Genomic DNA, 25,041 nt, shown 5'->3' on the forward strand with positions numbered 1-25,041 from the left:
CTATTGTTTAACCCTCCCCCCTTTCCCTACTCACAGGTGATGCGGCAATCTAAAAATACCATAGTCAGAGAGTGCTTTGCATCAAAGGAGTCGGATGGCAGGCGGCGACCAGAGACGGTGAGAGCTCACCAAGTTTTTCTCCCACCTCTTTCCCATCTGTCCCCCTGAAGTCACGATTACATTGTTTCTTTACTTGTACATTGCCTCAATAGTATAACATATTGTATATAGTATGGCTGTATGGGGACACACCGTTTTCAGAATGACCAATAACTGAGAAAAGCAATAGATTGCTCTGTGTTTAAATTTGATTATTTATTGTCCCCTTGAAACAACACAAAATTGTAAAAGCAGTCTGCTGGGACTGACACTGATCTGAGGACTGCTTTTCTGTAGTTTGCCAGACAGTTTAAAGCTGTAATCTGTAGTGGTGAAACTGCCACAGCCGTTTGTGATATTACAACAACAAATATGTTACTTCAAACAACGAACACCGTTTTTTTTCCCTCTGACATCATTGCACATCATTGCACAGAGTATGTTCTATGATTTTTTTTTTTTTTTTACAACGATGGAGGATGCTCCTCTGTCCTGTTTCAAAAACAAAAAAATAACAAGTGCGCCTGGGGTGACCAGTGGCGCTGTTTCACCTTATGCGGATCGCAGCTTTAAGAGCAGTCTGCTGGGATTCAACAACTGATCTGAGGCCTGTTTCTCTATAGGTTGCCAGCCAGTTTAAGAGCAGTCTGCTGGGACTGACACTGATCTGAGGCCTGTTTCTCTGTAGGTTGCCAGCCAGTTTAAGAGCAGTCTGCTGGGACTGACACTGATCTGAGGCCTGCTTCTCTGTAGGTTGCCAGCCAGTTTAAGAGCAGTCTGCTGGGACTGACACTGATCTGAGGCCTGCTTCTCTGTAGGTTGCCAGCCAGTTTAAGAGCAGTCTGCTGGGATTCAACAACTGATCTGAGGCCTGTTTCTCTGTAGGTTGCCAGCCAGTTTAAGAGCAGTCTGCTGGGACTGACACTGATCTGAGGCCTGCTTCTCTGTAGGTTGCCAGCCAGTTTAAGAGCAGTCTGCTGGGACTGACACTGATTCCAGGCCTGTTTCTCTGTAGGTTGCTAGCCAGTTTAAGAGCAGTCTGCTGGGACTGACACTGATTCCAGGCCTGTTTCTCTGTAGGTTGCCAGCCAGTTTAAGAGCAGTCTGCTGGGACTGACACTGATTCCAGGCCTGTTTCTCTGTAGGTTGCTAGCCAGTTTAAGAGCAGTCTGCTGGGACTGACAGACATCCTCATGTCTAAGGAGCCCTGGTATGTGCGCTGCCTCAAATCTAACGAGTCCAAACAGCCAGGTGAGAGACCCTCTGACCTCCACCACATGCACCATATCATCACCAGCAGGTGGCACTTCCAAACTGCAAAACGACAACCTGTCAACTGTGTTTATGAAGCAATTTCTCCTTCTTTCTTTCTCTTTTTCCCTCTGTCTTTCTCTCTTTTGTGTGCATGCTCGCACACACACACACAACAGGGCAGTTTGACGACATGGTGGTTCGGCACCAAGTGAAGTACCTGGGGCTGATGGAACACCTTCGGGTCAGACGGGCAGGTTTTGCATACCGATGCCGCTATGACGTTTTTCTGCAGAGGTAGGCCAACAGAACTTATTGCTTTAGCAGACCACATTGATTACTTTGTAGAGGGAGGAACTTCAGCCTATGATTTTGCCTTCACATGAGCTGTTGATATTAGGGGCCTGGTCAAAAAATTGCATCCACCTGCCAAACGTTAAAAATATTTTCACATGACCGTGCTCTTGTACAGTAAAATTAATTGCACACCATCCCCCCTCATAGAATGAACTCAAAATAAGTCAGATGTTCAACATTGTGATGCCATATTTATAATTATATATATATGCAACAAATGTTCCACCAACAGATTTGTGTCAATGCAGCACACAGCCATTAAACAAAGCATACTGACTTTGGCAACTTCAATATCATGGTTTGCGTTAACACCACAATAAATAGACTATGTCAATTTTGACCAACAGATAATACATCCCTCCCTACCATGTAGTCCTACTCAGTATTGAATGTCATTGAACTTTTTGGTGTTTTGTAACAGATGTCTCTTTCCAGTCATCAAATGGCCGCTGCAGAGTTTCGATTGATTGAATGATTTTGTCAGTAAAAAAAATAAAACTGCTGTGGAAATTACCACCAGGGACACCTGAAGTCAATTGTAACGAGTGCGCTGAGAGTCGGGAAGCAATAATAAATAAACACAACAATTAACACGAAACACAAACAATGCACCAACATGAAACAGAGTCAATAACACCTGAGGAAAGAACCAAGGGGAGAGACAGATATAGGGAAGATAATCAAAAAGGTGATGGAGTCCAGGTGAGTGTCATGAGGCGCTTGACGATGGTGACAGGTGTGCGGGATAATCAACAGTCTGATGACCTAGAGACCGAAGAGGGAGTATACGTGACACTACCCCACCCCGACGTGCGGCTCCAGCCACAGGACGCAGACAAAAGGGACGAACCCAAAGGGGATAGGAGCGGACCGGTCACCCCTGCTAAAGAGCGGGAACCTGTCACGCTGGCTGAGGCGCGGGAACCTGTCGAGCCGGTGGAAGCAGGGGAGCCTGGCGATCCGGCTGAGGCATGAGAACCTGACAAGCCGTTGGAAGCAGGGGAGCCTGGCGATCCGGCTAAGGCATGAAAGCCCGATGAGCCGGCTGAGACAGGGGAGCCTGGCGATCTGGCTGAGGCATGAATTCCCGACGAGGCGGCTGAGGCAGGGGAGCCTGGCGATCTGGCTGAGGCATGAAAGCCCGACGAGCCGGCTGAGACAGGGGAGCCTGGCGATCTGGCTGAGGCATGAAAGCCCGACAAGCCGGCTGAGGCAGGGGAGCCTGGTGATCTGACTGAGGCATGAAAGCCCGACGAGCCGGCTGAGACAGGGGAGCCTGGCGATCTGGCTGAGGCATGAAAGCCCGACGAGCCGGCTGAGGCAGGGGAGCCTGGTGATCTGGCTGAGGCATGAAAGCCCGACGAGCCGGCTGAGGCAGGGGAGCCTGGTGATCTGACTGAGGCATGAGAGCCTGTAGCAGTTCCCGGACCCGACGTCATCACTCTGACACAATTTTTTAAATAAAAAACACTCCTTGATGCTTCCCTTAGGTGAGGTGTTATTCTGTAACGAGTGCGCTGAGAGTCGGGAAGCAAGTACAGGGAGTGAGTGTTTTAATAAATAAACACGAAACATAAACAACGCATCGACATGAAACAGAGTCAATAACACCTGAGGGAAGAACCAAGGGGAGTGACAGATATAGGGAAGATAATCAAGGGAGGTGATGGAGTCCAGGTGAGTGTCATGAGGCGCTAGGGCGCTTGACGATGGTGACAGGTGTGCGGGATAATTAGCAGTCTGATGACCTAGAGGCCGGAGAGGAAGTATACGTGACATCAATCTTAAATTAATCATTCTTTATTAACAGCAAGCTGAAGAGGTCACAGTCAAACTTAGATGCATAAAGTACCGTTCTGAAGTGAGCTCTGTCAGGGCAGTCCCGTTAGATCTCTTATATACATATCTGGCACCGTCTCCTATCTTAATTTATAGAATATATTCTGGGCATTCTGCCAGATGGTCCTAAGTAGGGGTTCATGACACCCCCCCCCCCCCTTACCTCATATATTTACCAAGCACAGGCAGGAACCAAGGATTATTTCTGAAAGAGCAGATGCAAATGTTCAACGCTCTTCAACTTCTCTTCATATGATAAAAGTGACCGGGATTGCACAATAAGTCGGAGACTTATTTCTATAGTGGTCCTTATTTTCTGTAGCTAATTCTTAAGATGTTTGTGGCTGCTGTTGAACCATAATCAAAGTGACACTGGACTAGCGCACTTGCCAGAGTTGTTAGGGGGACTATAGCTAGGCTTCCATCCAATTGTCGATAAATTTCATGCGAATAATCTAAAATCTGCATAAAAACAATATGCACATTTTCCATCAAATTGACAAATTGACACATAAAAGTATGTGCAAAAATATGAAGTGCACATAAAAATCACTTTTGCAGTTAAATTCCCATGTACCGAATAAAAAATACAAGGTTTCCATCGCATTTTCAACTCTAGGCATACTGATGGTTTTGTCACAAAAAATGTTGCGTAAGTATAGCGAATGTGCCCACTCTGCTATTAGCATGTGCGTTCTAGCCAACAGCTTGCAGATACAGTGCGGGTTAGCCTACTACATGATGTGATTATTATGGACAAAAAGTATTTTTATTTATCAAACTGCAGCCAAACATCAATCATCAGCCGCGTCCTCAGAGCATGCGCAGACCAGTTGGCTGGATTGTTTACGGACATATTCAATCTCACCCTATCCCAGTCTGTTGTCCCCACTTGCTTCAAGATGTCCACCATTTTCCTGTACCGAAGAAAGCAAAGGTAACTGAACTAAATGACTACCGCCCCTGTAGCACTCACTTCTGTCATCATTAAGTGCTTTGAGAGGCTAGTTAAAGAGCATATCACCTCCACCTTACCCGACACCCTAGACCCACTGCAATTTGCATACCACCTCAAAAGATCCACGGATGATGCAATCGCCATTGCACTGCACACTGCCCTATCCCATCTGGATAAGAGGAATTCTTATGTAAGAATGCAGTTCATTGACTACAGTTCAGCCTTCAACAACATAGTACCCTCCAAGCTTATCATTAAGCTCGGGGACCTGGGTCTGAACCCCGCCCTGTGGAATTGGGTCCTGGACTTCCTGACAGGCCGCCCCCAGGTGGTGAAGGTAGACAGCAAAACCCCCACTACGCTGATCCTCAACACAGGCGCCCCACAAGGGCACATGCTCAGCCCTCTCCTGTATTCCCTGTTTCCCCATGACCGCGTGGCCACGCACACCTCCAACTCAATCATCAAGTTTGTAGATGACACAACAGTGGTAGGAATGATTACCAACAACCCTTGAGACAGCCTACAGGGAGGTGGAGTGGTGCCAGGAAAATAACATCTCCCTTGACATCAACAAAATGAAGGAGCTGATCGTGGAGTTCAGGAGACAGCAGAGGGAGCACGTCCCCATCCACATCAACGGGGCCACAGTGGAGAAGGTGAAAATCTTCAAGTTCCTTGGTGTGCGCATCACTGACAATCTGAAATGGTCCACCCACACAGACAGTGTGGTGAAGGAGGCTGAACACCATTGAGAGCATCCTGTCGGGCTGTATCACCAGCTGGTACAGCAACTGCACTGTCCGCAACCGCAGGGTTCTCCAGAGGGTGGTGCGGTCAGCCCAACGCATCACCGGGAGTACACTGCCCTTCAGGACATCTACAGCACCCAGTGTTAAAGGAAGGCCAAGAAGATCATCAGGGACCTCAGTCACCCGAGCCACGGCCTGCTATCATCTAGAAGGCGAGGTCAGTACAGGTGCATCAAAGCTGGGCCCGAGAGACTGAAAAACAGCTTCTATCTCAAGGCCATCAGACTGTTAAATAGCCATCACTACCCAGCCTACACCCAGTATGCTGCCCTGAACTTAGTCACTATCTCTACCACCCGGTTACTAATCCGTGCACCTTAGAGGCTGCTGCCCTATGTACATAGACATGAGACACTGGTCACTTTAATAATGTTTACATACTGTTTTACCCATTTCATATGTATATACTGTATTCTAGTCAAGTCCATCCTATTCAACTATTTCTGTACATATACTAGTCTATACATGTATTCTTCAGATATACTATATATTCTATCCACATGATGCCCATAATGTCTATACATCTCATCACATATACAGTTGAAGTCAGAAGTTTACATACACCTTAGCCAAATACATTTAAACTCAGTTTCACAATTCCTGACATTTAATCATAGTATAAATTCCCTGTCTTAGGTCAGTTAGGATCACCACATTATTTTAAGAATGTGAAATGTCATAATAATAGTAGAGGGATTTATTTCAGCTTTTATTCAGCTTTCATCACATTGCCATTGGGTCAGAAGTTTACATACACTCAATTAGTATTTGGTAGCATTGCCTTTAAATTGCTTAACTTGGGTCAAATGTTTTGGGTAGCCTTCCACAAGCTTCCCACAATAAGTTGGGTGAATTTTGGCCCATTCCTCCTGACAGAGCTGTTGTAACTGAGTCAGGTTTGTAGGCCTTCTTGCTCGCACACACTTTTTCAGTTCAGCCCACAAATTTTCTATAGGATTGAGGTCAGGGCTTTGTGATGGCCGCTCCAATACCTTGACTTTGTTGTCCTTAAGCCATTTTGCCACAACTTTGGAAGTGTGCTTGGGGTCATTGTCCATTTGGAAGACCCATTTGTGACCAAGCTTCAACTTCCTGACGTCTTGAGATGTTGCTTCAATATATCCACATAATTTTCCGTCCTCATGATGCCATCTATTTTGTGAAGTGCACCAGTCCCTCCTGCAGCAAAGCACCCCCACAACATGATGCTGCCACTCCCGTGCTTCACGGTTGGGATGGTGTTCTTCGGCTTGCAAGCATCCCCCTTTTTCCTCCAAACATAACAATGGTCATTATGGCCAAACACTTCTATTTTTGTTTCACCAGACCAGAGGACATTTCTCCAAAAAGTACCATCTTTGTCCCCATGTGCAGTTGCAAACCGTAGTCTGGCTTTTTTATGGCGGTTTTGGAGCAGTGGCTTCTTCCTTGCTGAGCGGCCTTTCAGGTTATGTCGATATAGGACTCGTTTTTACTGTGGATATATATAAGTTTGTACCTGTTTCCTCCAGCATCTTCACAAGGTTCTTTGCTGTTGTTCTGGGATCGATTTGCACTTTTCGCACCAAAGTACGTTCATCTATAGGAGACAGAACGCGTCTCCTTCCTGAGCGGTATGATGGCTGCGTGGTCCCATGGTGTTTATACTTGCGTACTATTGTTTGTACAGATGAAGTGGTACCTTCAGGCGTCTGGAAATTGCTCCCAAGGATGAACCAGACTTGTGGAGGTATACCATTTTTATTCTGGGGTCTTGGCTGATTTCTTTAGATTTTCCCATGATGTCAAGGAAAGAGGCACTGAGTTTGAAGGTAGACCTTGAAATACATCCACAGGTACACCGTCAAATGACTCAAATGATGCCAATTAGCCTATCAGAAGCTTCTAAAGCCATGACATCATTTACTGGAATTTTCCAAGCTGTTTAAAGGCACAGTCTACTTAGTGTATGTAAACTTCTGACCACTGGAATTGTGATACAGTGAATGATAAGTGAAATAATCTGTCTGTAAACAATTGTTGGAAAAATGACTTGTGTCATGCACAAAGTAGATGTCCAAACCAACTTGCCAAAACTATAGTTTGTTAACAAGAAATTTGTGGAGTGGTTGAAAAACGAGTTTTAATGACTCCAACCTAAGTGTATGTAAACCCTCTGTGGAAAGTGTCTTACATGGAACTCAAAATGGTTCTAGCTGGAACCAAAAGGGTTCTACCTGGAACCAAAAAGGGTTCTTCAAAAGGGTTCTCCTATGGGGACAGCCGGAGAACCCTTTTAGGTTCAAGCCTTTTAGTTTTTTTTTAAGAGTGTACTTCACTCGCATAAAAATGTTGGATGGAACCTGATTAATGTGAAGCCATTTTGAGGATGCTGGAATTATATTTTGGACAAACGTTTGCATGCCTATGGGAGACTTTTGAAGTAGCCTAATCCCTAATTAGATTAAAACATTGTGAATGGTTATGTTTATGTTTATACCACATATAAAAGGTAATACATTTTAAAAGTAAAATTATACTGTAAATATTTTGGCTATATTAAAGGGTTAGGCCATTCCTCGCGCACCTAGAACCTATGTTGCCACATTGTTATAGGACGACATGGGAGATTGATGATCTGCAACATCCACAGTATCAGAATTAAAAATACAGCGACTGGCCTGCTACTGTGTCTTTCTAAACCTTATAAACTGCCGAGAGTAGATCCACCACTGATCCAAATGGAATGAAACATTCAAATCAATGCCTTTGTCAAGTTATATTTTCACTGCAGCCCAGAGTAGAATTTTGTACACTTGAAAACAATAATACAATTACTCATTGCATTGTGGTAGCTTTCTGATCTGCGTGTCTCATGTCATCACTGTTCTTTCATGCACAATAATGCAGCTGGCCTCTACACTGTCTATCAGCTATTCCTATTTGTTATTGTGGATTCATATTGAAAATTGATGCTGCTTTGAATTCTTTTATATGTGGTATGATTGCTAGTTAGCCTATTGCGTATCTTGACAAATGATCCACCTACAACTACATATGTCACTATGACAGACTGGAAGACGAATACTGATCTGTGGTATAGTAAAAGTTAGAGTGTAGAAAAGTGTAGTGCATAAGGGAAGTACCAAAACACATTGATATGGTGGAGGCACATGCAAGCAGATAAGGAAATGTGACTATGTGTAAGGAATTATAAACAAAAAATGATATCGTAAAATCTGCAAAACAGTGAATGCAAACATAAGGAAAAAATGCACTACCCTCCCCTGTGCCCAATACAAAAAAACACACAACACTCCCCAAAGTAAAAAAAAGTTTGACAACCCTCCCCTATTTTTTTACATTTCTATCTGTCCATTATTATAGATTTTTTATTGTGTCCCCTTGGGGAAATTTGTCTTGTGTCTCAACACAAACAAGCACAGGTATTACATTCAGTACAACATACTGTAGAGCATTAGGCCTACATCCATCTAGGTCTAGGACAATTAGGTGATGTGTGATCCACCTCCAGATACAAGCCCCTATGCCCAGCCACCTGGCCCTATTGGAGAGGAGTGGCTGCAGAAGGAGTGGAAGTGCTGGTGCAGCACCTAGGTTACCTACCAGATGAGTACAAAATGGGCAGGTGAGAGCAGCTAACCAGTGTGGGCCACTCATTTCTCCTTGACTAAATTGGTTCATACAAACCTCTGTTACCTTTCCATTTCACTGTAGAACCAAGATATTTATCCGCCACCCCAGGACACTTTTTGCCACAGAGGATGCCTTTGAGGTCTGCAAACATAAACTTGGTAAGGACAGGAAAACTAAGAAAAATCAAGAGGTTTTATTTATTTGCATAGAGATTGTAATATTACTCATTGATATTACAGCATCAAGGATTCAGGCCCAGTACAAGGGATACTGGCAAAAAGGACAATTCAGAAGACAGAAAGAAGCCGGTAAGTGAAGCTACATGATGTGTTCCTCTGTAGCCATTGTTGGGGAAGCTACTCTGAAAATATAGTTTACCAAGCTACCAATTACTTCACACTAGAAGACATTAAGCTACACTAAAGCTACCCTTAAAGGACAATTCCGCCACTTTTCAACCTCATATTCATCATCTCCAGCACCAAACCAGTGTCTACATATGTGAAAACAGTGCATTTCTATGATCTGTGTTTAAAAATATAAGAAGAAATTATTAAAAGTAAAAACAGGGATTTTCAAAAGCTGCAACGGGTTTCAAGCAAAAGGGAGGGTCTTTTCTTGCTCCTCACATCACTGCGAATCTCATAGTGTTTTAAAATAACTGTTCATCTTTAATGATGTCATCGGGTAGAACTTTTTAACTTTATAACTTCTTCAAAACGTAGAAATGTTCCGTTTTGAAAATATGTTGACACTGGTATTGTGCTGGAGGTAATGAAAAGGAGGTTGAAAAGTGGTGGAGTTGTGCTTTAAGAAAAACTTTGAAAAAGTCGTTCACTACATCCAAACTACTCCATCGTGATAAATTATATATCATAGAATACAAATCGGAAGAACAGATCAATTTAGGTTCATATGTTAACAGAGGGGTTAACATGGCAAAAAAGTTATTGACTACTGAAAAGATTACCTAGATTTGAATTAGGTTCAACTAACACTAAGCTACTGTAAAATGTAGTTAAATTACTAGTTGAACTACATGTAATTCACTATTCCCAAACACTGCCTGTAGCTCAGTTGGTAGAGCATGGTGCTTGCAACACCAGTATAGTGGGTTTGATTCCCAGGACCACCCACGTGTAAAATACGGATGCACGCATGACTGTAAGTTACTTTGAATAAAAGTGTCTGCATATATTTATTAAATATACACTGAACAATAATATAAACGCGACATGTAAAGTGTTGGTCCCATGTTTCATGAGCTGAAATAAAAGATCCCCAAAATTGTCCATATGCACAAAAGCTTATTTCTCTCAGATTTTGTGCACAAATTTGTTTACATTACTGTTAGTGAGAATTTCTCCTTTGCCAAGATAATCCACCTGACAGGTGTGGCATATCAAAAATCTGATTAAACAGCATGATCATTACACAGGTGCACCTTGTGCTGGGGGAGAATAAAAGGCCACTCTAAAATGTGCAGTTTTGTCACACAACACAATGCCACAGATGTCTCAAGTTTTGAGGGAGTGTGCAGTTGGCATGCTGATTGCAGGAATGTCCACCAGAGCTGTTGCCAGAGAATTTCATGTTCATTTCTCTACCGTAAGCCCCCTCCAATGTTGTTTTAGAGAATTTGGCCGTACGTTCAACCAGCCTCACGACCGGAGACAAAGTGTATGGCGTCGTGTGGGCGAGCGGTTTGCTGATGTCAACGTTGTGAACAGAGTCCCCCATGGTGGCGGTGGGGTTATCGTATGGGCAGGCATAAGCTACGGACAAAGAACACAATTGCATCTTATCAATGGCAATTTGAATTCACAGAGATACCGTGATGAGATCCTGAGGCCCATTGTCATGCCATTCATCCGACGCCATCACCTCATGTTTCAGCATGATAATGCACAGCCCCATGTCGTAAGGATCTGTACACAATTCCTGGAAACTGAAAATATCCCAGTTCTTCCATGGCCTGCATACTCACCAGATATGTCACTCATTGAGCATGTTTGGGATGCTCTGTATCGACGTGTACGACAGCGCGTTCCAGTTCCCGCCAATATTCAGCAACTTTGCACAGCCATATTGAAGAGAAGTGGGACAACATTCCACAGGCCACAATCAACAGCCTGATCAACTCCTTGCGAAGGAGATGTGTTACGCTGCATGAGGCAAATGGTGGTCACACCAGATACTGACTGGTTTTCTGATCCACACCCCTACCTTTTTTTAAAGTATATGCGACCAACAGATGCATATCTGTATTCACAGTTATGTGAAATCCATAGATTAGGGCCTAATGAATGTATTCAAATTGACTTTTCAATTGTTGCATGTAGAGTTTATATTTTTGTTCAGTATATTATGATGTGTGTAACATGACATAGGATAAATGGTACATTTTTGGAGAGCAGGAACATTGAAGACAAGCTATATATTAATTTCACTGGCCATGCAAACAGAATGAAGTAGTCTGAACTAAAACTAAATATACAGAGACATTCAATAAGTTCACCGTTCTCTCCATTTTTATTAAGATACCTGTTGTGTAATGTGATCCTTAGCCACCAAGATTGAAACTTGCTGGCGAGGAGTACAAGCCAGGAAAGAGAAAGGGAGGAGACAATGGGCTGTCAAGGTCATCAAGAAGTAAGATGGAGGACAAGATTATATCTTCAGGCTCTAACACTACAATGTTGATCCATCAACCAGAATTACATAACATCATTTATACTCTAGACTATAGTTTATGTCCATAGTGGATTGCTGCCTATCATTTACAGCACAGTCCCAGAAGGCAGAGGGCAGTGTTACAAATACATGACCAATTTGATCATTTTCTATCCCAGGTTTATTAAAGGATACATGGCCAGAGGGGAGGCAAAGACCATTGATAACTCAGAATACCTGGCCTTTGTCAGACAGAACTACCTAAACAGGCTGAAAGACAATCTCCCCGAAATGGTTCTGGATAAAACCAGCTGGCTTACCCCTCCACCGGTATTGACGGAGGTATGTATTGACATTGGAATTAAATGACATTGAATTGAGGATGGCTATTTTGCTTAAAGGGGAAGCTCAGTGAAACTTGGCTGTGGAACTGTGCTTGCTCTACTTGTACAGACCTCAGAGATCCTGCGTCAGCTCCACATGCGTCTCATGGTGAGGAAGTATATCAGAGGTATCACTGCACAACAGAAAGCACAGGTAAAACCAGAATTACTCTGTCATTTTCCATTTTAACACAATGAGTCCCACCATCACGCCGGTCTTGAATTAGGACCAGAAGTTGAAAGAATACTGAAATATCCTACTCAAGTAGATGTACTGTTAGTATGTATAATGACATTTTACTTAAGTACAAGTAAAACTGCTGGTGTGCGACACCGTGGGTTAGCTAAATAACTAGCTTGCTAGTTAGCGACATCGTGTGCTAGCTATCACACGGTGTTGCTCCGGCCTGCGGTGTACCGGACTAGCTGGCTAAACTAGCACACGGTGTCCTTTGCTCCTGTCTGCTGAACACCTGCCCTCGCCGTCGTTAACAGAACTGCAGGAAAACAGTGCCCGACAGGCGGGGACGAAGGTCACTGTCTACCGGTGTACGGCTAGCTAGCTACCGTTGTCCCCCCGCCCTTTCTTCTGTGGGGTTTATCGGCGGCTGCCATCCAACATCCAACAACATGACAACAACATGGTAGCAACACAACAGACAACAGCACAGAGGGCAAGAAGGTAGAGACAACAATACATCACACAAAGCAGCCACAACTGTCAGTAAGAGTGTCCATGATTGAGTCTTTGAATGAAGAGATTGAGATAAAACTGTCCAGTTTGAGTGTTTGTTTCAGCTCGTTCCAGTCGCTAGCTGCAGCAAACTGAAAAGACGAGCGACCCAGAGATGTGTGTGCTTTGGGGACCTTTAACAGAATGTGACTGGCAGAACGGGTGTTGTATGTGGAGGATGAGGGCTGCAGTAGATATCTCAGATAGGGGGGAGTGAGGCCTAAGAGGGTTTTATAAATAAGCATCAACCAGTGGGTCTTGTGACGGGTATACAGAGATGACCAGTTTACAGAGGAGTATAGAGTGCAGTGATGTGTCCTATAAGGAGCATTGGTAGCAAATCTGATGGCAGAATGATATAGAACATCTTGCCGTCTGAGAGCACCCTTACCGGCCGTTCTATACATTTTCTCCGTAATTTAGCATGGGTAGGATGGTCATCTGAATCAGGGTATGTTTGGCAGCTGGGGTGAAAGAGGAGCAATTATGATAGAGGAAATCAAGTCTCGATTTAACTTTAGCCTGCAGCTCTGATATGTGCTGAGAGTAGGTCAGTGTACCATCTTGCCATACTCCCAAGTACTAGTATGAGGTGACTACCTCAAGCTCTAAACCCTCAGAGGTAGTAATCACACCTGTGGGGAGAGGGGCGTTCTTCTTACCAAACCACATGACATTTGTTTTGGAGGTGTTCAGAACAACGTTAAGGGTAGAGAAAGCTTGTTGGACACTAAGAAAGCTTTGTTGTAGAGCGTTTAACACAAAATCCGGGGAGGGGCCAGCTGAGTATAAGACTGTTTCATCTGCATATAAATGGATGAGAGAGCTTCCTACTGCCTGAGCCATGTTGCTGATGTAAATTAAGAAGAGCGTTGGGCCTAGGATCGAGCCTTGGGGTACACCCTTGGTGACAGGCAGTGGCTGAGACAGCAGATGTTCTAACTTTATACACTGCACTCTTTGAGGCAGTTAGCAAACCAGGCCAAAGACCCCTCAGAGACACCAATACTCCTTAGCCGGCCCACAAGAATGGAATGGTCTACCGTATCAAAAGCTTAGGCCAAGTCAATAAAAATAGCAGCACAACATTGCTTAGAATCAAGGGCAATGGTGACATCATTGAGGACCTCTAAGGTTGCAGTGACAGATCCATAACCTGAGTGGAAACCAGAGTGCATAACAGAGAAAATACTATAGACATCAAGAAAGCCAGTCAGTTGATTATTGACAAGTTTTTCCAACACTTTTGATAGACAGGGCAAAATATAAATAGGCCTATAATGCAATTGCCAAATAAAATTCTTGAGATGGAGTAACTCTGCAGATCACGAATTAGGGGCTGAACCTGTTTTTAGTTCCTATTTTCTTTATGGGGGCGTGTTTGTTAAACAATACCACTGAAAATATCAAAAAAGAAAGTCCAAGCGTTTTCGACAGAGCTGTTTTAGCAAGCATCTATGACAAATCAGGACAGGTCATTTCACTGAGCAGCCATTAGAAACAAAGGCTGTAAAACAGTGATCACTAAGGTCATTACTGAAAACACCAGACTGATACCTGTCAGGATTTTTTGTGAGGATAACATTGAGGAGAGTAGCCTTTTCTGGATGTTTGGAGTCCTACCTTGTGGGATTAGTAATAATCTGAGAAAGATTTAGGGAGTCCCATTGCTTTAGGACTAGGTCAGGTGGATTTAAGTATGTCCCAGTTCAGGTCACCCAGCAGGACAAATTCAGACTTAGTGTAAGGGGCCAGGAGAGAGTTTAGGGCAGGTAGGGTACAGGCCGGTGCTGATGGAGGACGATAGCACCCAGCAACAGTCAACAAAGAGCTATTTGAAAGTTTAATGCTTAGAATCAAATTGTTTGGGGACAGACTTGGTGGAGACAACCGAGCACTGAAGGTGATCCTTGGTAAAGATTGCCACTCCCACCTTTGGAAGATCTGTCTTGCCGAAAAAAGGTTATAATCAGTGTTCAAAACACTCTTCCTTAACCTCTCTTGGGTACGTGAGACGTTAGCGTCCCACCTCTTCAACAGCCAGTGAAACTGCTGGGCGCCAAATTCAAATACAGAAATACTCATTATAAAAATTCAGAAAACAAAACATATTTTACATAGGTTTAAAGATTAACTTCTTGTGAATCCAACCACGGTGTCAGATTTTTAAAATGCTTTACGGCGAAAGCATACCTTACGATCATTTGAGAACATAGCCCACTAGACAAATCATTACAAACAGTAACCAGCCAAGTAGAACAGTTACACAAATCAGAAATAGAGATAAAATTAATCCCTTACCTTTGATGATCTTCATATGGTTGCACTCAGCAGACATTCATTTACTCAATAAATGTTCCTTTTGTTCGATAAAGTCTCTTTATATCCAAAAACCTCTGTTTTGTTCGCGCGTTTTCTTCAGTAATCCACAGGCTCAAAGCAGTCAAAACAGGAAGACAAAAAAATCCAAATTGTATCCGTAAAGTTCATAGAAACATGTCAAACGATGTTTATATTCAATCCTCAGGTTGTTTTTAGCCTAAATAATCAATCATATTTCAACCGGACAATAATGTTGTCAATTTAAGAGGTAAACAAGAAATACAAGCCTGAAACAATTTCTAAAGACTGTTGACATCTAGTGGAAGGCATAGAAACTGCAATTTGAGTCCTAAGTCAATGGATACTGTAATGGCATTGAATAAAAAACTACAAAACCAAAAAAGAAACTGCTTCCTGAATGGATTTTCCTCAGGTTTTCGCCTGCCAAATCAGTTCTGTTATACTCACAGACACTATTTTAACAGTTTTGGAAACTTTAGAGTGTTTTCTATCCAAATCTACCAGTTATATGCACATCATATCTTCTGGGCCCGAGAAGCAGGCAGTTTAATTTGTTCATGCATTTCATCCAAAATTCCGAATGCTGCCCCCTACCCTAGAGAAGTTAACTACGTCTCAGTAATGACCAACACATCTGGATTGGAGCTGTGAACCCATACTTTCAATTGATCCATTTTAGGTAATAAGCTTCTAGTGTTAATTTGCAGAAAATCCAGGCTTTTACGAGAGCAGAAATCAGTGAAGCAGATATCAGAGCACAAGTCAGAATTGGGGCTTGCAACAGTAGATGGGCCAGGGTGTACATGCACATTTCCAGATATCATCAGCAGTAATACAATTAAGCAAGTCAGCCATATCAGCTATGTTTTTTTAAGGCAGTAAATGAGGCTGAATGAACTGTTTCGCTGCCAGACAAGGCTCCGCTGAAAGCCAGGTGTAGCAGTGGTAAGGCGTTGGGACTGCTGTTGGGACTCTGCTGTTGGGACAGCTTTATGTAGGCCCAAACAGTTTGTAGGCACCGTTTGTCACTGTTATATTGCAATAAATGTATTGTTTAGTGTTGTGTTGTGTAGTGGCTTTGCGGGAATGCATCTCACTTTTAGTTTTTTGCCCCACCAACATTTACATGCTAAAATCACTGCTTATTATTCTCAGATACTGAGACTGTAATGAGTCTGTCAGATGTTCTCTGACCTAAAAAGTTGCCTAATGAGATGAGCCTATGTCTAGCTGTAGCTATTGTGTTGACACACACAGTTATATGCCAGATGAATTAATGTATTGTTCTCTCTCACTTCACATGCAGACACACACTCAATGAAATGAGATTGATGTGTAGACAATACATTATTTGTGAGAAACACTGATGTTGAATGAATACATCAATCATTAAGGTTAATGTAATGAATGATAGGCCTACTTCAACTCTCATTAATGTGTAATGAACGGCTGCACATTTGATGTGATTGAATTATGTGATACTTGGCTATTCTATGCTTTCATACATCATCTGAGTGATCTAACCAAATATAGTTAACTAAAAGAATAATGAAACTTGACCCATTCTATTTTATACTTACTAAGTCTGGCTTTTAGATGATCATTATCCTAATTTACACATGACTAAGTATATCAGATAGCTAAAAATCCTAAATCTCTCGAAATACGTCATGACAAAGCAAGCTAATGTTAGCTAAATAGCTAGCTAGTTCACTTGTTTTTGATGTTAGCCTAGCTAATGTTGTTACCTAGCCCACCACACATAGTGACAATGACGTGCTAGCCACAAGAACGGCTAATATTTTCGGGTGCTGGTTAGCCATGCAGCTAGCTAGCTAACTTACTGTAGCTGCAAGGATGGCCTCTCTTGTACTTGACGGAGAACTGGTCACTGAAATGCAACCATTGATTCTCCTCCTTGTGTTCTTCAGAAGACACAGACACTGGGTATGTGTCTGGATTGTCTCCTGACTCTCCTCAGTCTTCTCCGTCTCCATTGTTTTTCACACACACCGCTTTGATAAAAAAAACTTTTACTCTCTATTTCAAGACATGTCAGACTAACAAAGTTATTTTAGCTTTTTTGAAAATCTGCCTACCATCATCGTTCAGTTTGTGTGCACGGCTTAATTGGATTGGCCTGTTTGGTGCGTGATGCGTGACATTTTATTTGAGGGGCCCCAGCCCACGTAACATCATGATAAACTATGGACAGCCAACAAAATTGTAGTCTGTAACTTATGGCTTTAAAAAGGTAGCGAAATACAATAATTAATTCAAAACATACTTAAGTCTAAATGTAATTACTGACTTAGAAAAATACTCAAAGTACAAGTACTCGGGAAAGCTATTCAATTACAGTAACAAGAGTATTTGTAATTAGTTACTTCCACCCCTGTTTAGGACTTTTAAAACACAAAGTGTGTTTGAGCTACAGACTTCTGGGTTGTACCATTGGAGTTGTCTATTTTTTCTGCATCCATACCAATCATTAGTTTGTGTGATTAACGGGGACTGAGCTAGAGAAGTGTTTGTGAGACAAGAGCAGACCCCGAAGAGGCTCCGGGCTGGGTCTTTTTACTAAAACATCCGAATGGTTAAGCTACTAAAAACGATTAAAAGCTATCTATGAAAAGATGAGACTCTCATGTACACGCTCTAGCTACACAAGAGTTTTTAGAAGGTAAGGGGTTCTTCTACATAGAAGATCGTAGGAAATCCCAGAATATAGTGTCTATAATACAGTAATAAGCTCACATATTTGCTGTCACTCCAAAACCCTGACAGTTGTCACTGACGAGTTGGATATTCATTTCCCACTGAGCAAACCATTTCTGTACTTCTGTACATTTCTGTACATTTCTGTACAGCTTCATATAAATTCATTCTGATCAGGTTTTTGTTTGGCGGACCGTATTTTTTTAAATTGACATTTGTGAATCAAACTCATGAAATCAACTGTTTATGTGAAATTGTTGTTCAATCTAAGGGCTGAACATGCAGATAAATGAAAGTCAGATAAATAAAAACTTGATTTTTGCTATCCATTACATCATGGATATAGTAGGCAACAGACTTTTGTTGTAGTACTGTACATGTTTTATTGTATTTACTGTGTTGTAGGCATAGGGGCCTAAAAGGTTAGGATTTTAAACCTTGTATAACCTGTATAGCCTATGCAGATGTTTGTGATCACATGAATGTGTAATTCCGTCGTTGTGATGTTTATTAATTGTGTTTCCCTCCCAGCTTCAACTCAAGGGGATCACCAGTGTCATCTTCAAGGGCAAGAAGGACAGCTACCCACAGAGTGTCTCCCAACCCTATGTGGACACCAGGATCAGTCAGTATATAGTAGCACAGCGGTTCCCAAACTAGGGGTCGCAACCCCATGTGGGGTCACCTGATATGAAAATGGGGTCGCAGGAGAATTTCCAAAATCCTGAGAAAAAAATACGATATACAAATAAATATATATAAAAAATATACAGTATATATGTATATATACAGTACCAGTCAAAAGTTTGGACACACCTACTTATTCAAGGCTTTTTCAACCGAAAGGTTGCTAGATCGAATCCTCGAGCTGACAAGGTAAAAATCTGTTGTTCTGCCCCTGAACAAGGCAGTTAACCCACTTGTCACGCCCTGGCCTTAGTTATCTTTGTTTTCTGTAATATTTTGGTTAGGTCAGGGTGTGACAGGGGGGATGTTTGTGTATAGTTGTCTCGTCTGGGGTGGTTGTATGGTATAGGGGGTTTTGGTAGAGTGTATGGGTTTGTGTAGGTGTCTAGGTAAGTCTATGGTTGCCTGAATGGTTCTCAATCAGAGACAGCTGTCATTCATTGTCTCTGATTGGGAGCCATATTTAAGGCAGCCATAGGCAGTAGGCTTTTGTGGGTAATTGTCTATGTTGAACGTTAGTAGCTTGTGTGTGCACTTTCGTTTATAGCTTCACGGTCGTTTATTGTTTTGTTAGTTTTGTAAGAGTGTTTCGTGTTACGTCTTCGTCTAATAAAAGGAAGATGTATGTCTCTCACGCTGCGCCTTGGTCCACTCATTCACGTAAAGACGATCGTGACAGAATTACCCACCTGAACAGGACCAAGCAGCGTGATTCAAGGCAGCAGCAGCAAACGCAGGATTACAGGAATTGGGAGGAAATTCTGGACAGCGAAGAACCAGGAGAATATCGCCGCCCCAAAGCTGAGCTGGAGGCAGCGAAAGCAGAGAGGCGGCGTTTTGAGGAGCTAGCACGGAAGCAGGAGAAGGATCTGGGCTACTACCTGGGAGGAGATCGACAGGTGGGCGATCGACCCAAGAGCGCACGGTGTCTCCTGTACGTGTGCATAGCCCGGTGCGGGTTATTCCACCTCCCCGCACTGGCAGGGCTAGATTGAGTATTGAGCCAGGTGCCATGAAGCCGGCTCAACGCGTCTGGTCTCCAGTGCGTCTCCTCGGGCCGGCATACATGGCACCAGCCTTACGCATGGTGTCCCCGGTTCGCCTACACAGCCCAGTGCGGGTTATTCCACCTCCCCGCACTGGTCGGGCTACAGGGAGCATACAACCAGGTAAGGTTGGGCAGGCTCAGTGCTCAAGGGAGCCAGTACGCCTGCATGGTCCGGTATATCCGGCGCCACCTCCCCGCCCCAGCCCAGTACCACCAGTGCCAACACCACGCACCAGGCTTCCAGTGTGTCTCCAGAGCCCTGTTCCTCCTCCACGCACTAGCCCTATGGTGCGTGTCTCCAGCCCAGTACCTCCAGTTCCGGCACCACGCATCAAGCCTCCTGTGCGTCTCCAGAGTCCTGTACGCACTGTTCCTTCTCCCCGCACTCGCCCTGAGGTGCGTGCCCTCAGCCCGGTATCACCAGTTCCAGTACCACGCACCAGGCCTATAGTGCGCCTCGAGAATCCAGTGTGCCCTGTTCCTGCTCCCCGCACTAGCCTTGAGGTGCGTGTCTCCAGTCCGGTACCACCAGTTCCGGCACCACGCACCAGGCCTACTGTGCGCCTCAGCAGGTCGGAGTCGGTCGTCTGCCCAGCGCCATCTGAGCCATCCGTCTGCCCAGCGCCATCTGAGCCATCCGTCTGCCCAGCGCCATCTGAGCCATCCGTCTGCCCAGCGCCATCTGAGCCATCCGTCTGCCCAGCGCCTTCTGAGCCATCCGTCTGCCCAGCGCCTTCTGAGCCATCCGTCTGCCCAGCGCCATCTGAGCCATCCGTCTGCCCAGCGCCATCTGAGCCATCCGTCTGCCCAGCGCCTTCTGAGCCATCCGTCTGCCCAGCGCCATCTGAGCCATCCGTCTGCCCAGCGCCATCTGAGCCATCCGTCTGCCCAGCGCCATCTGAGCCATCCGTCTGCCCAGCGCCATCTGAGCCATCCGTCTGCCCAGTGCCATCTGAGCCATCCGTCTGCCCAGCGCCATCTGAGCCATCCGTCTGTCCCGAGCCGTCAGAGCCGCCCGTCTGTCCCGAGCCGTCAGAGCCGCCCGTCTGTCCCGAGCCGTCAGAGCCGTCCGTCAGTCAGGAGCCGCCAGAGCCGCCAGCCAGTCAGGAGCCGCCAGAGCCGCCAGCCAGTCAGGAGCCGCCAGAGCCGCCAGCCAGTCAGGAGCTGCCAGAGCCGGCAGTCAGTCATGAGCTGCCCTCCAGTCATGAGCTGCCCTCCAGTCATGAGCTGCCCTCCAGTCATGAGCTGCCCTCCAGTCATGAGCTGCCCTCCAGTCATGAGCTGCCATATAGTCATGAGCTGCCCTCCAGTCATGAGCTGCCATATAGTCCGGACCTGTATCTAGTCCGAAGCAACCATTCAGTCCAGAGCTGCCTCTCTGTCCGGAGCTGCCCTTCAGTCCTGAGCTACCCCTCTGTCCTGAGCTACCCCTCTGTCCTGAGCTACCCCTCTGTCCTGAGCTACCCCTCTGTCCTGGGTTACCTCTCTGTCCTGGGTTACCTCTCTGTCCTGGGTTACCTCTCTGTCCTGGGTTACCTCTCTGTCCTGAGCTACCTCTCTGTCCTGAGTTGTCTCCTCTATTTAGGAGGGGCCTTGGTGAAGGTTCCTGGACCAGGGTCGGGGGCGAGGGTCGCCACTCAAGGGACGCTAAGGAGGGGGACAAAGACAATGGTGGAGTGGTGTCCTCGTCCTGCGCTGGAGCCGCCACCGCGGACAGATGCCCACCCAGACCCTCCCCTTGAGTTTTAGGGGTGCGCCCGGAGTTCGCACCTTGAGGGGGGGGTTCTGTCACGTTCCTGACCTGTTTTCCGTTGTTTTTGAACTTTGTTTAGTTGGTCAGGACGTGAGCTGGGTGGGTAGTCTATGTTATGTGTTTCTATGTTGGGTTAAATGTGTTGCCTGATATGGTTCTCAATTAGGGGCAGGTGTTTGACGTTTCCTCTGATTGAGAACCATATTAAGGTAGGCTGTTCTCACTGTTTGTTTGTGGGTGATTGTTCCTGTGTCTGTGTCTACCACACGGGACTGTTTCGTTTGTTCGTTCGTTTGGCTAGTCTTTCCTGTTCGTGCGTTCTTCGTGTCTATGTAAGTTCTCAAGTTCAGGTCTGTCTACGTCGTTTTGTTGTTTTGTTTCTATTCAAGTGTTCTTCGTATGTTCGTCTTTGCTTTAATAAATATTCATTATGTCTACATACCTCGCTGCGTGTTGGTCCGATCCATGCTCCTCCTCGTCCGAGGAGGAGGAATATGACGAACGTTACAGTCCGCCAATTGAAGCTCAACAGAAGTTGGGTGATGCAACAGGACAATGACCCAAAACACAGAAGTAAATCAACAGCAGAATGGCTTCAACAGAAGAAAATACGCCTTCTGGAGTACCCCAGTCAGAGTCCTGACCTCAACCCGATTGAGATGCTGTTGCATGACCTCGAGAGAAGTTCACACCAGACATCCCAAGAATATTGCAGTTTAAACAGTTTTGTAAAGAGGAATGGTCCAAAATTCCTCCTGACCGTTGTGCAGGTCTGATCCGCAACAACAGAAAACATTTGGTTGAGGTCATTGCTGCCAAAGGAGGGTCAACCAGTTATTAAAACCAAGGGTTCATATACTTTTCCCACCCTGCACTGTGAATGTTTACACGGTGTGTTTAATAAAGACATGAAAACGTATAATTGTTTGTGTGTTATTAGTTTAAGCAGACTGTGTTTGTCTTGTTGTGACTTAGATGAAAATCAGATCAAATTTTATGACCAATTTATGCAGAAGTCCAGGTAACTCCAAAGGGTTCACATACTTTTTCTTGCCAATGTACTTCCCAATCTGTTTCAATGTGATCCTGGCTCTGCTGACATGCTGGTAAGTGAAATCGAACAGCTGATTGAGCTGTCATGTGACCAAATGCATTTACGGGTCACTACAGAGGAGTTTTGGTTCCTGACACAACGGGAATACCCTGCCGCTTCTCTCTGAGCATTTATGTCGCATTCCAAACAACTGGGAACTCTGAAATCTCTGACTTCAGTGCGTTCAAGACAACTGGAAACTCGAGCTCCGACTGGGATTTTTTTTTTTTATAATGGTCATCCAATTCGGAATTCCAACTCGGGACCTCGGGCCTCTTTCTAGAGCTCCGGCTTTCCGACCTGAAGATCACTGACGTCATAATTTGACCTTGAGTTTCCAGTTGTCTTAAAAACACCATAAAACTTGTGGTAGGCTACCCTTCACCAGCTTCTCTCTTCTCTCTGCATTAAACCAAATATTGATCCAGTTTGGATGTGACCTCAGAGATGAGGTGCGCACTGTTGACCACTCCCCTTGACTTTGAGAAGCTCCGACACGACATGCATCAAGCACACCCATCAAGCACACCCATCTCAGTAGTGGTGGTGAGCTAAGAGACTAATTTGCAATTGACTGTCATAGCCCCACATTAAAATGTGATGGTGAGTTAAAAAGACAATCAGAAACACTGTTAGAATGTTTTTCTATTGACTGCCATAGCCCCAAATAAACAAGTTAACACCGGCTGTTAATTACATTTTTTTTTTCACCAGGTTGGGGTCGCAGGAATTTTCAGATATGAAAATGGGGTTGTGGGCCATAAAAGTTTGGAAACCCCTGTAGTAGTGGATAGTATCTGTGTATTATGTGGTGTCTAACTTAAACTTGTATTTTAGGGTCAAATGCCACATTTTGCACTATGTTCTATTTTCAGGTGAACAGGACATAAATATGAAGGTCCTGCAGATGATTCACCATGAAGGAATCAAGGTAATCAAGACACTTGTGTTGCAGTGTGTCCTTGGCACTTAAAACTCATAGAAAGATTGTTTCAATCATTTAAAAATATTTTCTCTCTTTTTCTCTCCTGCTCCCTCTCTCACTCTCGTACTTTTACACCATCTCTCTTCTCTCTCACCCCTCTCTCCCACCATCTTTCTTCTCTCTCTCTTTGCAGTACAGCATACCAATAGTGAAGTATGACAGGAATGGATTTAAAGCCCGACCTCGGCAGCTCATCCTCACACAGACTGCTGCCTATGTGGTGGATGATGCCAAGATCAAGCAGAGAGTGCTGTACACTACTCTGAAAGGTGAGCATCCAGCATGCTGTGGATGGGATGGATGGGGTTCTAGCTTGTCTGATCTCTCTTGCGAAATAGACTTGATCTCAATTGAGATGAATCTTAACTTCCATTTTATAGCACATTTTCACAATGGATTACTAGGTGAAAATTCTACTTAAGTGGAAGTTGGGATTCTCCCCAATGAGACTAATGTGGATAAATACTGGTTGTATAGAATAGATTTGGTTTTAAAGTGTACTGACCTGTGTGAGTGCTGCTTACTCCATTACAGGTGTGTCGGTCAGTACCTTGAGTGATGGCGTCATCATTTTCCATATTGCAAGTGAAGACGATAAGCAGAAGGTAAGGAGGACACGGTCTCCACACGCTCACACAACGTATAGTATAATAGCTTGGTAATGTCCGTGTAGTGCCTCTGTTATTCAAGTGATTCTAACCAGGAACCGCTCAAAATGGAATCCGATGTGCATCCAAAATGGCGCCCTATTACATATAGTGCACTACGTGCCCTGGTCAAAAGTATTGAACTATACAGGAAATAGAATGCCATTTCAGACACAGCCCTAATGCTATCCAATGTGTCCTGACCTCGTGTGTCCAGGGGGACCTAATCATGCAGTGTGACCACCTGTTTGAAGCGTTGACCAAACTCAGCGTGGTTGCCAACAAGCAGAGCCCCATCAACGTGGTCCAGGGCAGGTAAGGCTGTGGCTGACAGGGTTGATTCTGGGAGTTCTAGTCCGATGGATCAAGAGGCCAGATGAGCTTACTTACGAATGTTATTTAATTTAGGATAGTCCACTCAGTAACACTTGCCAGTGTTCTCCAAGGAGTCCTGGGTGAATATGACTATGATATGTGGTTATTTTTTAGCGTCAAGTTTCAGATGCAGGCGGGGAAAGAGGGCATTGTGGAATTCAGCAGTGGCCAGGAGTCCATGGTGTACAAGGACAAGAATGGACATCTCATGGTGGTGAGTGATGCTGTTACTGCTGCTGAGAGGGGCCTGGTTGCCTGTTCCCAGACCTGTTTGTGCTTTCTTGGCCAACTCCTATGGCTATTGCCACGTAATTTGCCTCAGATCTGGGACCAGGCTCGTGCACAGCTGGTTAGAATCACATGCTTTCTGCTTTTATTTTAGCTGCTAGAAGAATACTTTTTTTATTGTCCACACAAAGTAGAACGTTTCCTTTGGCTTCCCAGTGGCATTATACACGGAACAGAACAGACAAACAAATATTGAAATGACTGTGATCGCATTGATATGATCTCAAACATAGGAAACGTTAACAAATGTTTGGAGTAAGATGCAGTTATTGTATGTTTTTTTATGAGTGCATGCACTACCTTGTGTTATGGACATACTGTGAACCATACAAAAAGGAATGCGGAGTCCTTTTTGCAGCAGGC

At 44.4% G+C, this 25,041-nt stretch overlaps 1 protein-coding gene across 1 annotated transcript in view; it reads left to right on the top strand.

The window, feature by feature from the left end:
* LOC120063535 (unconventional myosin-Ih-like) overlaps positions 1–25,041 on the top strand; it is a 42,474-nt gene that overhangs the window by 15,096 nt on the left and 2,337 nt on the right. Inside the window, exons 16-30 of the mRNA XM_039013899.1 lie at positions 37–117; positions 1,245–1,350; positions 1,530–1,647; positions 8,831–8,944; positions 9,034–9,110; positions 9,192–9,260; positions 11,520–11,604; positions 11,805–11,967; positions 12,079–12,162; positions 18,334–18,427; positions 23,259–23,314; positions 23,502–23,637; positions 23,903–23,973; positions 24,233–24,330; positions 24,505–24,659. Coding sequence (XP_038869827.1) covers positions 37–117; positions 1,245–1,350; positions 1,530–1,647; positions 8,831–8,944; positions 9,034–9,110; positions 9,192–9,260; positions 11,520–11,604; positions 11,805–11,967; positions 12,079–12,162; positions 18,334–18,427; positions 23,259–23,314; positions 23,502–23,637; positions 23,903–23,973; positions 24,233–24,330; positions 24,505–24,659 — 1,507 coding nt within the window. The remainder of the gene's footprint in view (positions 1–36; positions 118–1,244; positions 1,351–1,529; positions 1,648–8,830; positions 8,945–9,033; positions 9,111–9,191; positions 9,261–11,519; positions 11,605–11,804; positions 11,968–12,078; positions 12,163–18,333; positions 18,428–23,258; positions 23,315–23,501; positions 23,638–23,902; positions 23,974–24,232; positions 24,331–24,504; positions 24,660–25,041) is intronic.

This window comes from Salvelinus namaycush, chromosome 18 (assembly GCF_016432855.1).
Source record: "Salvelinus namaycush isolate Seneca chromosome 18, SaNama_1.0, whole genome shotgun sequence".
Lineage (NCBI taxonomy): Eukaryota > Metazoa > Chordata > Actinopteri > Salmoniformes > Salmonidae > Salvelinus > Salvelinus namaycush.